We start from the raw sequence: 17,997 nt of genomic DNA on the forward strand, positions 1-17,997 counted from the left end.
CAAACAAAGCCGAGAGCGAGCAGCTCTCCAGACGCACGCTTCTTCCTATTGCCTCCCGTTCTCTTTCGCAGGAATCCAGCGGGATCGAAGGGGAGCCGCACCTGGGGTGGCCACGACGCGAGCAAGCGGCCGCCCCGCGCAAGCTGAGCTCCGGGAACGAGGGGCAGCGCACGGCGCTCGGCCGCCTGGGACCTCCGGACGGAGCAGGAGGGCAGGGCGAGCCACCGGAGAGAAGCGGGCGAGCCACCGGGCCAAGGCGAGGCGTCGAGGATGCTCGAAGGAAGCCCTTGAGGGCCCCCTCGGTCCTGGGACCCTGCTGGGCCGGGCGAGGCGATGCACCTGACCGCTCTCCGGCGCTCGGAGCAGAGGGGCTGCAGCAGCTGAAGCCCGGCAGCCACCGACGCGCCCGGGGCCGACCCATGTGAAAGGGAGCCGAGGGACCGGCACGGACCCAAGGACAGGAAGCGGCTGCCCCGAAGGTGCGCGCCGCAGGATGGCACGTCCCGGCTGGACGCCGCTGGTGGCCACCGCCGCCTTCCTGGTGGCGACGGCGGGCCTGCTGGGCGGGAGCCCGACGCCTGAGTCGCCCGACGGGGAGCGCTGCTGGATGCGCAGGACTCGCTCTGCCGCGCGGCTGCTGCGCCCCGACGCCACCTACCCGCCTCCCGGGCGGGCGGCGGCAGCGCCGGGGCAGCCCAGGCGCGCCCGGAGCGCCGAGGGCAGCAGCGTGGAGGACACGTGGGGCGAGAGCAGCCCCTTCCCGCGGCGCGCGCGCGCCAGAGCCGGGCCCGCTGCTCCGGGCGCCGTCGCCGCGCTCTACTTCTCGGGCCGGCGGGAGCAGCTGCTCTTGCGCCCGGGGGTGGTGGCCGAGCTGCCCCGCTTCGAGTTCACCGTCGAGGCGTGGCTGAAGCCCGAGGGCGGCCAGAGCAACCCAGCCGTCGTCGCAGGTAAGCGGGAGGGGCGCTGGGAAGGGAAGGGCGTGAAGGCGGGGCCAGGTCCGCGGGGAGGAGGCAGGCGCCCTCGAAAGCCGAGAGAAGTCGAAGATGCGCGGTATCCAAGCGCCCGACGACGTGCGTGTTTCCTTCAAGTTAAGGCTAGAGCTGGACCCGAGGGATGGCGCTGGTGGTACTTTAAGTTAGATTTTATCGATCTAACGTGCCCCACCCTGGGGAAAAATTAAATAAACGCAGATACCCTTTGCCAATTACTTTTCAAGAAGTTTCGACAAAGTGTTGGGTGGGGGTAGGGAGGGGCCAAGACTGGGCACAAAGAGCCACAGTGACAGGCAGAGGGTCGGACTGTTAAGAATGCTCACCTTTCCTGGTAGAAATAAGCTTTTGTTCTGTATGCCACACCCACTCTGAAATGGAAGGAAGGATAGCTCAGTAGGTAGAGCAGGCGTCAGTTCGAGCCCCACATTGGGCAGAAGAGCCTTGCATTGTAGGGAGTTGGACTAGGTGCCCCTTGTGGTCCTTTCCGACTCTACAGTTCTATGATTCTACGATTCTAAACTTGGCAACTTGGCAACTAATAACTGGAAAGCTCTTCAACTCTGTATTCAGAATGATTTGAATCAATTTTCCTGATTCTTTTGTGGTTCTCCTTGAACCCCTTTATACATTACTCACTTCACCTTTCTGACTTGATGAATAACCGGACTGTCCAGCAAATTTCTATCCCTAGAGTACCTCCAGATGGGTGTTTGGTGTAGGTTTGGTGCTGTTCATGCATACGAACACTTTTTTTGCAGCGTTTACACAGATGGGAAGCCATCAGCAACAAAAAGCCAGCCAGTATTCCCTGCCCCCCCCCCAATGAATCCGGATAACCAATAAGTTGGGGGGGGGAGTGTCATGCCAACGGCCGGTTTGCAATATTTTGAATGACCGGTTTGCAGTACTGTACTAAGCCCTGGTCTGGAAGCACCCTGACAGCAAGCATATTTTACTCTCTAACATTTCACAGATGAAAATGGGAGTAGTTGATTACTGGTGGATACTCCTGATAATGCACCAAGAATGAGTGCTGAATGCAACTCTTCCTTGTGTTCTACACATTGCTCACATTGCTGAAGCATGTACTGCGCTACAGAGCAAGGAAAGCTTTTTAACTTACAAGGAAAAGAGTTTCAAATCAACAAGAGTTGTTGCACTATGCATGGCTTGAAGCTGGCCTGTGTATTTTATTTCCATTTCCCTTTTAATTTGTCTCCTGCCTTTCTATATTGCTATGCGTAAGGTGGTTTACAAGCTGAAGAAACAAGAAAATAGACAACAAAGATCATACACCTAGTAACAATATGATCCAATGCCAGTGGCCTGAATTAATTAATTTTATGTTGAATGATTTTAGAGTGTTGTTTATGCTATACTTTTATACTGTTTTATTGTTGTTAGCCGCCCTGAGCCCGGCTTCGGCTGGGGAGGGCGGGATATAAATAATTTTTATTATTATTATTATTAATAATACAGAAAAGTCATAATAAAAACATAACTTTAAAATAAACAGCTTATAGGGTGAGTCTTGCTGAATTCACAGAGATCACCTGGGACCTATTTCCAAATAAGTAGGCATAGGTTTAAACCCTTTCAGCCCAATAGTTTTGACCAACAAAATTATATGGATGCATCTTATCATCTTTATCAGAAAATATACACTGTCCAAGGTAAATGGGGACCGTTGGAATATATGACATATGGAAGGTTCTGAATTTTTGGGGTTTTTCACATGTGAAGTTCTTTAGATTTTCATGGAATCAATTAGACAGTGATGTTACTTGTCATGGGCCTCCATGAGAGATCAGGTTTCTACCTGGTTATGAGTTCCACTGTGCCTTTGCAGCAGTGGAAATTGGTGCAAGAAAGAGAATTCTCTGTTTGCTTTCTGACCCAGGTGCCCAGAAAGTAGATTGGGAACTAGTGGTAGATCTCAGGGTTATTTGCAGTAGATGAGCAAAGGTTTCTGACTTTGCAGTTGTTTAACAAGGCAACCACAAAATGACTTTTGTCACCTAAATTCATTGCTGAAATGAAGAAAGCCAACTAGAAGTGGATTTGGTGTGAAAGGATTTTGAGCTCATTTAGCTCTGGTACTGAAAATAAATTCCTGGACTCACCGTGTGTCCTGCTCTTTAATTCTAACTGTGTTTCTTTTACACTTGTCTCTGATAGAAAGATCGTGGTATTCTAGTAAAGAACAACAACAACACCACCAAAGTCAGCCACTCAACCCTAAAGTCTGCCCACTCCTGCTCAAAAACCACCAGAGCAATGCTGGTTCATTCCAAACTATCATGGGAAGCTTATTTCTTAAGCACCAGAAAAGACTAGCTGCATTCAAAGCACATTCTTTCCATCAAAGAATTCTAGGCACTGTAGTTTAACCTCACAGAATTACAATTCCAAGCAACTCTTAACAAACTACAGTGCCCAGAATTCTATTTGCGGGGGCGGGGGGGGGGGTGAGGGGAAAACTGTGCTTTGAATGTGCTTTAAATGTATAGTCTGTATGCATCTTGCATGTCAGAAGTTTTAACCATGCTTCCAGCTGCTGCAACTACAAAAATTCCCTCTGCCAGAAATTGGATTCTTCTGCATCACACGTACACAGGTGCCTGAAACTTAGAGACAGGTTGATGCCAGTGGTGGGTGGAGCGACAAACAACTTCTACATCGCCAAATAATTGTTTTGGTTCTTATGGCCTCATCCAGGGGGTGTTGCCCAATGGTGTGCTGTAATACTGTGTGGTTTCTGATGCAACTGCCATGCCGTGCAACTTGAGCAGTTAAATCACAACTGGTGTGCATGTGAGCAGAGATATTTTCCTGTTTTACAGATGAATATTGGAGGTACAGAACTGGACATTTGGGGTCAAACTAATTTGAGCTCCAGGGTGGAGTTACGCAGTCTGGCCTGTAATGCAGACGTTCATTCATTCATTCAGTCACATCATTTTCACTCTGCCTTTCCAAAAAGATACTCGAACTGGCTTGCGCAGTGAAAAGTACAAATAAGAGTTATGAGCAAAGAATAAAATAGGCAGGAAGAAATGTATAGTTTAATTAATGCTAGGCTGGGGGGATTGGATTACCTTTAAGAAAGGAAGGCCTTCCTGTTGATTTAATTATTTCTTTGTAAGGAAATGGGTGAGCTGCAGCAGGGAACCTTTTTTGGGGGGGGCAGGGCCCCCTTAGCCCCCACTGGCTACAGGTCTGTGCCAGCTCATGGGCATCGGGTGAAGACATCCCTGCCCCTCCTCTGCCCTGTAAAACAGTGTGCCTTCAAATGCTGTCTTTCAAGCCACTAATCTAACGTGTCCAAGGCTTAGGGCACAAAGTATGGCTTGTTTAACTGTGCTGTGCATGAGCTCACGTTCCCCCACTTTGTTCCTCCCTTATTTATTTTATCAAAACAGAATTTGTGTGCTGCTTAATTGAAAAGAAATAGCTTTCAGCCGTTTACTTAAAATGTAAAAGCATCACAACCATTGAGACAAGTCTGAAGTTAAAAACAAGCTGACTTAAAAAACAGCAACCCAGCTATAAACCATTTTTAAGTTTTCAAAAGTGATGGAACAAACCACAGAGTGGCAGTCTTAGCGTTACATCTGAACTTTTCTCTCCAAACAAGCCATCAGCTGAAATCAAAGTTTGTTCTTGGCTTCCTGATCAAGGTTTGTTGAGGAGAAGCAAACCTCAAAAACTGGTTTGGATTCAGAGCTAAGCCTGTGGTTTGCTTCCCTCCCCAGCTAAAAGAGGAGCAAAGTGGGAGCCCTCTGGGTGCAGAGAGAAATCATCCTTCCTGGTTTACCATTACTTCTGAGCATGGTCCCTGGCTGAGTTCAGCTCTGAACTTTGGCTTTGTGTTAGGTGCTCCTTCTCCTGAGTGGCCAACAAGGAGGAAACGGGAAGCTTCAGTTTCCATTTTTGACTAACTGTGATTTGTTGTTAAGTTGCAACTCAGAACTGTGGTTTGTCTTAACTATGGTTGAAGGAAACAAGCCGGGATCTGAAACCACAATTTGAAGTTGGCTTTGCCCTCTAAGCCATAATTAAGACTAGCCACAGCTTGACTGCCTTGAGACATGGCCACAAAATGCAGTTATCTTAAAACGGAAGCAAAAGCTTCCAGTCTGCTCCTCGTGACTGTGGTGGTGGAGGAAAAGTGGAAAGGGAGTGCATAAGCCCAAGGCTTCTTCATGTAACACTAAAGCAGCCTTAGAATCATAGAATTGTAGAGTTGGAAGGGACCATGAGGGCCATCTAGTCCAACCCCCTGCAATGCGGGAATGTTTTGCCCAGCGTGGGCTCAAACCCACAACCCTGAGATTAAGAGTCTGATGCTCTGCCAATAGAACCATACACTTTTGTCCTCCTGGGCCTGGGATAGCTCAGACAGGAGAGCATGAGACTCTTAATCTCAAGAGTTCTGGGTTTGAGTCCCACATTGGGCACAAGATTCCCGCATTGCAAGGGGTTGGACTAGATCAGTGTTTCCCAAACTTGGGTCTCCAGCTGTTTTTGAACTACAACTCCCATCATCCCTAGCTAGCAGAACCAGTGGTCAGGAATGATGGGAACTGTATTCCAAAACCAGCTGTAGACTCAAGTTTGGGAAACACTGGACTAGATGACTCTCGTGGTCCCTTCCAGCTCTGAGATTCTGTGATTCCATGTTTTAGCTGGAGTCATCTCTGATGCTGGCTGTGCTGGCTGAGACTGACAAGAATTGTATTCCTTAAAAAATTATTTTTTTTAAAATTAGTTTTCAACATATCATTTTCAACAGTAATTAAACATACTTTTGCATCTTATACAGTTTTTTTTTAATTCCATCAATCACATCTGAAAATTTTCCAGTCTATTCACTTAATTTACAGTTCTTATTTTCACTATTACATTTAAATCTCATAACTAATAGCTCTCTTCTTTGCAATATTTCTCCTTACAAAACGTATTGTAGTCCTACTAGCGTAATTTGTTGATTACAGTTGCTCTTCAAATAATTCCTATATTTCTTCCAATCTTCTGTAAATCTCTGGTCCCACAGGTTTCGAATCCTTCCTGTCATTTTATTATTATTTTTAATAAAAATTTTATTGGTTTTTCACAATTTATATAAACACAAACAATACACAATACAAACAAACAAACACATAAACAAACATGTATAATTTCAAATCCTTTTTTCTTAAACCTTACTTCACCGACTTCCCCATACCTCCCTTTTCTGCATCCCAATTTCCAAATTTGTTTCAGCAAATCCTCCCCCTTAAGTTTATCTAATTTTCCCTTGTTCTTTTCTTTTACTTAATCTTTTACAGCTGTAATCCACTTTTTTCTATAACCTCAACATTTTAGCACTCATTCATTTTACGACATTTCTTAAGATAAATTTTGAATTTCTTCCAATCTTATTCCGCCGTCTCTTTCCCTTGGTCTCGGATTCTGCCAGTCATTTCTGCCAGTCCCATATAGTCTATCACTTTCATCTGCCATTCTTCCAGGGTGGGTAGATCTTGTGTCTTCCAATACTTTGCGATGAGTATTCTTGCTGCTGTTGTTGCATACATAAAAAAAGTCCTATCTTTTTTTAACACCAAATGGCCGACAATGCCCAAGAGAAAGGCTTCTGGTTTCTTGGGAAAAGTACATTTAAGTACCTTTTTCATTTCATTATATATCATTTCCCAGAAAGCCTTAATCTTCGGGCACGTCCACCAAAGGTGATAAAAAGTACCTTCAGTTTCTTTACATTTCCAACATTTATTATTGGGCAAATAGTAGATTTTTGCAAGCTTGACTGGGGTCATGTACCACCTGTAAATCATTTTCATAATATTCTCTCTTAAGGCATTACATGCCGTAAATTTTATACCGGTGTTCCACAACCATTCCCAGTCAGCAAACATAATATTATGACCAATGTCTTGTGCCCACTTAATCATGGCTGATTTAACTGTTTCATCTTGTGTATTCCATTTCAGCAACAAGTTATACATTCTTGACAAGTTCTTAGTATCCTTCCTGTCATTTTGTCCAATTCTGCCTAGTCATTAATTTTGTCTGCCATTCTTCTTTCGTCGGTATTTCTTCTTGCTTCCATTTCTGAGCCAACAATACTCTTGCTTCTGGTAAAAATGCTTCTGGTTTTTTTAAGAAACGTATATTTCAACATCTTTTTCATCTCATTATATATCATTTGCCAGAAGTTTTTTACTTTCTTACATTCCCACCACATATGATGAAATGTTCCGACAAGAATTGTATTCCAAAACCACTGGAGGGCGCATGGTTGGGTAAGGCTGCAGTAAACCACAGTTTGGCATTGGACCAAATGCAGGCACTGGATATTTGTGGGAAGTGGCCCAAGTGGTATTATTTTCTGACACACCTGGGTGTGTAAATTCCCCACAGTTTCTTAAAATAAATCCAGTATTTACTGGGGACCAGTCTCCGTGTAGTCTCTTGCAGGAGTTCCACAGGTTTTGTGATCTGCAATAGATTGTGTAGTGGGGCTGATTTGTATGGAGTGCTGCTTTGAGGTGTGTGTGTTAATGTGGTCACTGCAGTTTACGTGATCATGATGGTCCTTTTTCAAGCTGCCTTAGTTGTTCTGGCCAGGCACATTGGCCCTGCTTAGAGATGCCTGTTCCTGCAACCAGTTCTACATGCGATATCCATTAGGTCACAAGCCTGCTGGTGATCTCCACGAGAGGAGGTCAGGAGGGACATCATTTCAAATGTCCCACCTTGTTCCCTGCTTTAGTTACGAGCACATACAATTCCTCACTCTCACCCTTACTGCCTTCAAAGTCCTTGCCTCTCTGCTAGTCCTTGATTGAAATTGTTTTCTGCGGTGGTAATGCAGAACTTAAAACAACAACAACAACATTTACAGGAATAGTATATATCTATATATAGAATTAGTATTTCTAGACTGCTTTTCTACCCATAGGCTTCCAAACTGGCTCCCAGAATAAAATAGATAGAATCCAAAAATAACATTGAAATGTAATACAAACGCAAGCAACACGGCTGAGTGGCAGCAGCGTAATGATGACATATAAAACAGAACAATAAAAGCCAGGGCAGGACAAGCACCCAAGAGACCAGACCAAGGGCATTAAAAGCAAGGCAGTCTCAACTGGTAGTTGGGGAAACCTTTAGTATAGGGATTAGACCAATCTCCTGGGAGAGGGAGTAGGATAGCCTTGGCAAAATTCACTGCATGGATTGAACCAGACTTCCACATTTCCAGAATGAATTGCAGCTTGCAGAATTCTGGATTCCTGTTTTGCTTCAGGTTGGGGCTATATAACCTAGTGTAGCATTTTTTGAATGTTAAAAAGCTATACTGTGCACAGTCTTAACATGGGGTGACTGAGAAGCCCAACCACTGAGCAAGCTTCAAGTCATGCTGCAGTTCTTGTGGTGCCTGTTGCTTTCCTGTGATCTCAAGCGCTCTGAGTAGAATCTGGACCAGGGAAGGCTCATCACAGGGCCTGTGAAGCTTTGTGGATTACCTCATAGCATGAAACGGCTTCGCGTGAACATGCTCTCACCATGCAGCTTGGGTAAGCTGCCTGTTTTGTCACTCACCACATCAGTTTCCCGAAGACTGTGCAGAACTAGAAATATTATTTTGATGAGATTTCCTGCCTAAGTGCTAAGTTATGGTTAAGAGGTTCCTCACCCCCTCAGCGTGGGTCTGTGGATTATAGAGCCAGCTGCTGAGTCTAACTCGAAACATTTGTGAAACAAGCCCTGCTGAAAGAGTCGGAGCAGCAGAAAATACTGGCTTCGCTGCCACTGGGGGGGGGCACCCCTGGAGTGCACAGAGGTAAGCCTGGCAAGGCTTCCCAGTTTAACTGACTGGCACTCTTGGAGGAAACAGATTGTGAGTCTGGGTTCAGGCCTGGGTTTGTCATGCAACTGGCCCTGGCCACCCTGACAGAGGACCTTTTTTTGAGGGAGAGACCCTCAAAAGAGCCCTCCTGCTGCTGTGAGATCTGTCAGCTGCTTTGGGCACCATTGCATGTGCTGTCTCCCCAGGGACGCGGACTTATAAAAAATATTGGGGGGGCCCGGGAAAGCTCATGAATAATAAATAAGCTCATGAATATGCAAATAAAGTGGCGCCGCCCCCTCGTGAGCGAATAGGGGAGAGCGTGCTGCGCCTATTAATCAGCTCCGGAACAGCTGATATGCGGGAAACGTGGGGCTAGCCGGAGAAGAGAGGGCGAGCCCCCTCCGCTCCGGCCCTAAATAGGGCAAGCCACGCCCCCCAGCCAGTGTGGCCGGTCGGGATTCCCCTGTTCTCGCGGGGGCTGAAACCGGCAGTGCCTTGGGAGTGGCGGTGGTGCTGCGAAGCAGCGAGGCAGGAGCCCCCGCCCCCGGGGATTCCCTAATCTCGCGGGGGACGGCCGGGGCTCTCCGACTAGGGCGCGCGGCTGACTGGCTGGCTGGCAAGGGAGCAGGTGGGGAGGAGGCGGGGGACGGCGGCGGCGCTCTGCTGGAAGGGTGCCCGAGATTATTGGGGGGGGCTAAGCCCCCACAAAATTTTTTTGAGGGGGCTCGAGCCCCCTCAGGCCCCATGGAGTCGGCGCCTATGTGTCTCCCTGAACCATCTCCATGGGTTGGGAATGGGAGGCACTGATTTACAGTGATTCCAGAGATTAGAGGTGGGGCAGGACGTGTCTGCATTTGGGCCAATGCTATGTGAGGCCATTAGGAGTGATGATGAGAAGGTGGATGAAGCTCAGCTCTGCTTTCCCAATGAAACCAAGTTGGCAGAGGTTGTACCTAAGCTGAACCAGTCTCTGGGTGCAGTGGGTGAGGGTTAACAGGCCGAAGCCGAGCCCTGTGGGTGAGTGGGCACAAGTACTGGGGAGTCTGCTTGTTACAAATGGGATTGCCCTCCCTCTGAAGAGCACCTATCACTAGCTTCAGCTGCTGCACCAACTGTGCCCTTTCCTGGACAGGAGAACTTGGCCTCTGTTACATGTGGATTGGTAACCTCACATCTGGGCTATTTTAATGATGCTCTGTAGGTGAGGCTTCCCTTGAAGCTGGTCTGGAGATTGCAGCTTTTGCAGAACTCACAAGTGGTGGCCCTTTATTGGGCATACATTGTGAGATTTGCTCTTGCTGCCTATCAGTCACTGAGCTGGTTTAAGGTGGTGCTACTTACACACAAAGCCTCAAATAATTCTGGTCCATCTTCCTTCTCACTGTCCAGTAAGGGCACCATTGCCAGCTAAAGGGGCCAGGGTAGATTTTGCCATGATCTGATAAGTATCATCTTGTGGTAATACGGGGGTGGGCTTTTCCAGTGGTGGCACCAGTGTGGTGGAATGCCATCCCTGCTGAAATGCGAGACGACCCATCCATGTTAGTTTCTTTCGGCTCCCAAAAACACACCTGTTTAGGCAGGCATTCCCCTGAACTGGTCTTATTGTATTAACAGGTGTTTTTTTAAAAAAAAAATATTGTGTATCTTAATTATGTATTGATTTTATAGTTGTAAACTGCTTTGAAGCCATTTTGGCATATAAAGCAATATATAAATTAATAAAGAAAAAATGGTGCTGGGGAGCATTCCACTTTTCTTAGCCCTATAATAATAATTAAAAAGCAATATTGACCAGACTTTGATGGGCAGGGTGCAAATAATAAATTTATTGGTTTATTTATTTATTGACCAATGCCTACCATTATGGCAGTCCACAAACACCAGGTGGGCTTAGGGCAGGGGTCTGCAACCTTTAAGACAAAAAGAGCCACTTGGACCCGTTTCCGAAGGAAAAAAACCGGGGAGCCGCAAAGCCATTGCGACATTTAAAGCATGCACACCACTGCCCTCCAATCTGACAGCGGGCGGGAAGGTGACGTCGGGACGGTGCGTGACTAACGCACGCACCGCCCCCATGCGACATCACAGCCAGTACAGCGCCCGCCACAGTGGGGAGTGTCGGGGGCACAATGCGCATCCTCCCCTCGCAAAGGTGTAAAAGAGCCACATGCGGCACCGGAGCTACGGGTTGCAGACCCCTGGCTTAGGGAGACCATTCCGAAGACTTCTAGGACAGTTCCCTCCTGGTCTGCACAACTTGTGGTCCGCTGATTTGAATTCAGTCCACCTGTCATTTGCCAGGCCCCATCCTTTCTGCCATCCCAGGCCATTGGTAAAGACAATAAGTTTACTGGGCTCTCAGAAAAAGAGCCACTGTGCAAATGATGGGTGAGCTGTGTTTCTAATGGTGGGCCAAAAGTTTCTGGCCCGAACTTCTCAGAACTCTTCATTGCCTTTTTATGCCATGCAGCTGTTTCCTACAGTCCTCCTGTTTCATTTCCTGCTAATTATGTGATAATTATAGGAATGTGTTTTGGGGGGGCGGGAGCAGCATTGCAAGGAGCAGCTTGGGGGGGAAGATGTTGTGTTTTCTAGCCCAGATTTTTCTGAGGTGCTTTTCTAGCTTCTGCTTCTAGAGACCCTTTGTTAGCGTTTTCAGATTTTTCAAAATATGTTGATATGCAAGGATGGCGTGTGTTTGAGACGTGCAACACAACATATTCCACCAGCCTTAAAACAGCAAGGAACTATAGAACAGAACGGTTCAAAGATCATTCGATTGAAACCTCTAATGCTCAGGCTTAGTTCACACTGCAGGATTTGATGTGGCAAAACTGTTTCTAGACTGTATTATTTCAGGCCGGGAATGGGAGTTCCCAAGGTGAATTTTCTTCTATACAAACATATTCCCTACACATAGAAAGCTAGCAGATTAGAGAAAAAGTTACGTTATAACCCTGACAGCTAGCTTTTTAGATGGAGGACATTAAATGTTTTGGCCTGTTACCTACAATTTGAAGTCAATAATAATAATAATAATAGTAGTAAAAAATAATAATTTATTATTTATACCCCGCCCATCTGGCTGGGTCTCCCCAGCCACTCTGGGCGGCTTCCAGCAAAACACTAAAATACATTAACCTATTAAATATTAAAAGCTTCCCTGAACAGAGCTGCCTTTAGATGTCTTCTAAAAGTTTGGTAGTTATTTTTCTCTTTGACATCTGGTGGGAGGGCGTTCCACAGGGCAGGTGCCACTACCGAGAAGGCCCTCTGCCTGGTTCCCTGTAACTTGGCTTCTCACAGCGAGGGAACCACCAGAAGGCCCTCGGCGCTGGACCTCAGTATCCGGGCAGAACGATGGGGGTGGAGATGCTCCTTCAGGTATACTGGACCGAAGCCGTTTAGGGCTTTAAAGGTCAGCACCAGCACTTTGAATTGTGCTCGGAAATGTACTGGGAGCCAATGTAGGTCTTTCAAGACCGGTGCTATATGGTCTCGGCGGCCGCCCCCAGTCACCAGTCTAGCTGCCGCATTCTGGATTAGTTGTAGTTTCCGGGTCACCTTCCAAGGTAGCCTCACATAGAGCACATTGCAGTAGTCCAAGTGGGAGATAACCAGAGCATGCACCACTCTGGCGAGACAGTTCGCGGGCAGGTAGGGTCTCAGCCTGTGTACCAGATGGAGCTGATAAACAGCTGCCCTGGACACAGAATTGACCTGCGCCTCCATGGACAGCTGTCAGTTCAGAATGACTCCCAGGCTGCGCACCTGGTCCTTCACGGGCACAGTTACCCCATTCAGGACACCTGCCTGCCTCCTGTCCCCCAAAAGTACTTCTGTCTTGTCAGGATTCAACCTCAATCTGTTAGCCGCCATCCATCCTCCAACCAGTAGCAGCTTTAAAACCCCACCTGCTCTTTTTGAGCCAAGCACTTATGTGGAAATATCTCCAGAGCAGACCAACATGACATGGAACCCAACTCCCCAAGCTGAATGTGGTCTACCTGCTGTGCATTGGGGTCTGCCAGGTGCAGGACCTTTGCAACCATCATAGGTGGGCAACTTGACAAAAAGCACAAAGGGTTATTCAGAATGGCTGTTGGGCTGTACAGCTGCACAGGAGAGGAAAGTTGGAAGCCTCCAAGGCATATGACCTTGTTCCTCCTGGGGAGACCCTTTCAATTAGGTACTTCTGTCACCCAAAGTCTTCCCTGGATGGGAGCCAGGCAGTGCTTTGATTGGTTGGAGAAGGAAGGAAAGAGAGTGACTGGCAGGAAGGCTGATGGCAAAGCCATTGCCTGGGAGCTTCTGCATTTATATCCTCAGCCCCTGGTAGCTGACCAGAGAAGTTTAAAGTTTATGTGGGAGGGAATTTCAGGTCACCGTTTCCAAACCCAGGGCTCCTACTTCTGTGCTTCAGTTCCTCACTTTCTTTTTTTAAAAAGTACAACTAAGACTGCAAAGAACGACATAACGAGACCGCCATTTTTAAGGAGAAAAGGGAATCTTTCTGATTTTAGTCTTATTATTGTCTGTAAAATAGAACTAGTGATATTCTTCTCGCATCCCCGCTCCTGAAATAAGATGAGGTAAGTTTGTGGGACAACGTAAAGCAGCCTAAACAGAAGCAGATTTTATCACCCTAGTGTTGCTTAGAAGCTAGTTTGGGGCACTTCCAGATATGTGCTGCACTTGATTTTGTTTCCGTATAGGTTTGCTTGAGGTTTTTGTGCAGGAATCCAAAACTCCTGCACGTTCGCACTAAGAGCAAAGCCATGAACCAATTTGTTCACACACATTCCAACAATACTGACTGTAGCTTGGATGTATTAGGTGAAGCCTTACAGGGCCAGTGTGCCAGCTATGAGACTTGTAATTTTTCCCTTTATATTTCTGCCATCTTTCTTACATAAGGGGCCAGTTTTCTCATTCCTCCTTTCATCTACAAAAATAATTATCACCAGGTTCTGAAAACAGGTGGAGAGCTGATGTAATGCATTTTGCTCCTCTCAAAGGCTTGCCCTAGTCATTCTCCCACACCTTGACATAGGATGGGTTGTCATCCAAAAATGGCATTTGTGGGGGTATTCTGTATAGATAATACCCTGCCCTCGTCACTTTAAAATACTAGAAACTGTTTATGGTGAGCATCCTGCATAACCTGAGTGTGTTCCATATCAGGGGTGGGCTAACTTCATTGTTATGTAGTTTACCTTTTTATCTTTTTCAAAATCAAAATCCCTCTTATCCACCCGCATGTTTTAGATTTGCAGAATGAAGACGCACAGTGAATATTTTGTGCTTGCTTAACAGCCATGCTGTGTCAACATCATTTGCAAGAATCTCAACAACCTGCAGGCTCTAGGTGGTCTCCTGGCAATTGGCCAGTAGACCACCACCTACAGTCTGCCACCTCACTCTGGGTCCTATCCTGCCCTTTCCACCCCCACCCTGGTGGGAGTGCATGGCAGAGAAGGATTGTCAGCACAGTATACTCACGATAGTAATATCCAGGAGTCAAAGCAATCTAAGGATGGGAGCATCACTGACCATGGAACAAGGAAAGTAGGCAAGATGACACCAAGAGGAATAATAAAACTCGTATTAAGCATTTTCATCTTGCTCCTCCCTATTTTAAAGTACAATACAGTGAGCCGCATCAGTAACACTAATTCAAACCACATGGCCCGTGTGGGTTTTTTTTTTTTTTAAAAATGTCTCTCTCTGTGTGTGTGGTTTATAAATTATCCAGATCTGAGTCAGGAACTGACTTCTGAATCCTATGCCAAGACCCAGTCTTCTCATTCCTACCCTCATCTGCAAGAATAATTATCAACATGTTCTGAAAACAGGTGGAGAGCAGGGAGAACAGGTGTTAGGGGATAATGGAAAGGCAGCAGAACCAGCGAAAAAGAGGTAAGGGAACCTGGGGCTGAATCTCTGCTCAATAGAGATTCCCCTGGGAGGGGATTAAATGCCAATCATTTACAGGTGGACTGAAGCCTTCAAGGTTCAGAACAGCAACATGCAATAACAGCTGATCATTACAGATGTCTCCCCCCCCCCGAGTTCCAGACAATTTTTCCTTTTAGCTATCCCCTTTCACCACAGTAGGGAGCTTCACAGTCCAAAGATTTATAGACCAGAGGGTCTCCTTCAGGGAAGGTATTTGAAGGTATTTGCTAGAAGAAGAAGAGGATGACGAGGAGGATTTGATATCCCACTTTATCACTACCCTAAGGAGTCTCAAAGCGGCTAACATTCTCCTTTCCCTTCCTCCTCACAACAAACACTCTGTGAGGTGACTGAGGCTGAGAGACTCAGAGAAGTGTGACTGGCCCAAGGTCACCCAACAGCTGCATGTGGAGGAGCGGGGAAGCGAACCTGGTTCACCAGATTACGAGTCTACCGCTCTTAACCACTACACCACACTGGCTCTCATACCACATTGGCTCTGCAAAAGCAGTCAAGTTCCAAAGAGAGGGAGCCACCACAGAGGAGGGTTGAGGTCTTGCTAACCATCGCCAGAACCTCCATGAAGGAGGGTAACCATCAGTGAGGCCTCCTCTGAAGACCTTGGAGGAGGCGTGGCTTCAAATATCCTGGCACCAGACCATTTACAGCTTTAAAGGTTAAAACCAGCACTTTGAATTGAGGCCAGAAGCATGCAGACAAGCAGTCCAGGATGTTACAAATCTGGTGATTATGATGGCTCAGGGAGCAGCCCCCACCCAGAGGCTTAGCAGCTTGCCTTTGGGACCAGCAGCACTCAGTGCATCTTACGCTGAGTGTATCTTAGGACTAGGCCTTCTCTTGATTCTTATGGTGTGATGCTAGAACCTTGGCCATAACTAGCTTTTCTCAGGGATGACACTTTGAAGCAAAGCCTTGAAATTATGGGCGGAGAAAGCCTGTGGCTTTCTGTGTGCTGTTGGACTCCCTACTCCCATCATCCCCTGGGAGTCCAGCAAGTTCCCAGAGGGCCACAGGTCCTCCACCTGTGCTCTAGATCCTCCTACTTCCTAACCTCCTGGCAATGCCCTGTTGCAACAGATGCCACCTTCTGCGGCACAGCTCTTCTGGAGGGCCTCTGGGTTCTCTCCTTTCTGCTTGAGCCTAAGCCCTTATTACAGGTTCCTCTGAACCAGAACCTGCTTCCACCTCCTTGCTCCTATGTTGGATGGTTTCACACGTTGGCTTCCTGACAAAGGGAATTGCTTGCTTGTTCGAAGCGATGCTGGAGTGGAGCTCTCAGATTGCTGCATCAGACACATTCCTGGGCATATTCCTACTTGCTGGCTGGGCTTCTGACGCAGGGGCCCGGAAAATGTTCTTGACTTTTTCGGAGCAGTAGTTTCTGGGCCTCTAGCAGGGCGAAGTCTCGGACGGCAGTGGGCAAATGCAAAGAGCTGGAACAGCATCAAGGGGAGGGAGCAAGTTTGCCAATGCCAGATGGGGCTCCAGATGTGGAAGGTCTTTGGTAACAATGCAGAGCTCCAGGCAGACACTTGTTGATGAAATTGAATGTGTGGAAGCTCCTCCTCTGGATAGTGAGGAACATGCAGTGAGAGAGAGCGCAAAAAAGCATCCTTGTGGTTGTTTTGCGCTAGCTCATCCTTAAAAGGGGCTGTGAACAGAAGTAGATTCTTGAGGGAAATCTTCTGGGAAGGGATGCTTCTAGAACAGTGGTAGCAGAGTATTTTTGTATGTGTTTAAAATACATAACATTTCCTCACCTTGAAGGCTCAGGATGGGTAAGAACATTAATGAAAGCATTTCCTCAAGCTATAAAAAATATTTAAATGTACAGCTAAAATGTCCTTTCATTAGATGTGGTGGATATATTCTCCAGCTTCACTGAGCAGAAGGCATTCTTCTGTTGACCTGGCCAAGAGCTACTGTGAATGGCCAACCTAGAGGCTTCAGGCGGGGCCAGTGTTGCGTATTCTTATTCCTTTCTGTGCCTTAAGAGGGTTCTTGCAGTTGAATGCATTCAGGTCCACTGCACAGTTTGCTAGTTTGGGCTCCAATTTCAGGCCATGAGGTTCCCACTTCAAGCTTCAGAGTCCCTCACAACAAGAAGGGAATTTTGGAGCTGGCAATGAGCCCCTGACAAGATATTCCTGCAACTGTTCACACTTAGTAACACATTTGGCATCCTAAGGTCACCAGATGTTATTTAAATAAACATGATTCTAACCCTCATGGATAAGAGGACAAGAGCATAGAAATATTTCCATGTCATTCTCCTTTAATTACTTACCACCCCCCTTTTCACCTGCAAAAAAATTAAGTATCCTCAAACATGGGTGATTTCAGCCAATTAATTTATGCAAAATGCATGCAAATACCCAGTCGGCAGAATATGAGTGGCCTGGTTGCAGAATTGAAGCTAGGGTGGTTCTCCAGGCTACATTCAGTTCTCCCAGTAAGCCAGCTGGGAAAATATTTGTTCTGTTGAAGAGGTAAGAAATAAGCCTGTTTAACACAGACAGGACTGAGAGCAAGAGTAGCCACTCAGGGACTGTCCGCTGCGATTTTCCTAGGGGCTTAGTTGCTCAGTCAGCACTGACTCTCTGGATAGCTCCACTGGTAGGGAACAAAGCTGAACAAAGCAGGTTCTGATCCCTGGACGCAGCCTGACTTGGTTGCTGCTGCAACCTTGAAGACTACAGACCGCCTTGAGTTGCAAGCAAAGATCCTGATCTAGTAATACAAATAATAGTGACAATGAATTAATAATAATAATAATAATAATAATAATAATAATAATAATACATTTTGTTGATAATAAATAATAGTGATAATGATGATGATAATAATACAATCTAAATGGGAAAAAAAGTTCACATACAAGAGAAATGTGACAGAGAAGGAAGAGGGAGAGGAATAAAACTCAGGCACAGTTCTTATAATGATGAGGTTTGCATAGTTCAGGAGTTGGAGGTGCCTGAGTCGTCTTATGGAATGACTGCCCACCCCATGACCGGTGCCCGGTGACAATATCATGGACAGAGGAGAAGTAGAATGTTTGTGTGTGGAAGGATAAGGCTTATACAAAGTGAAATGTGATATTGTGCATAGGTGTACAATAGCAGGAAGGCATCGATTGCTGTTTTCCAGTTTATAGAAGTTTTCACA

The 17,997-nt window shown here is 46.6% G+C and overlaps 1 protein-coding gene across 1 annotated transcript in view; it reads left to right on the forward strand.

Moving 5' to 3' along the window:
* Nucleotides 1-478: 478 nt before the first annotated feature.
* The window catches only part of PAPPA2 (pappalysin 2), a 133,673-nt gene continuing 116,154 nt past the window's right edge, over nucleotides 479-17,997 (forward strand). The window contains exon 1 of the mRNA XM_082228999.1: nucleotides 479-947. Coding sequence (XP_082085125.1) covers nucleotides 494-947 — 454 coding nt within the window. The 5' untranslated portion in view covers nucleotides 479-493. The remainder of the gene's footprint in view (nucleotides 948-17,997) is intronic.

The sequence above is a fragment of the Podarcis vaucheri genome (assembly GCF_965113315.1).
Source record: "Podarcis vaucheri genome assembly, chromosome: 6".
Classification (NCBI taxonomy): domain Eukaryota; kingdom Metazoa; phylum Chordata; class Lepidosauria; order Squamata; family Lacertidae; genus Podarcis; species Podarcis vaucheri.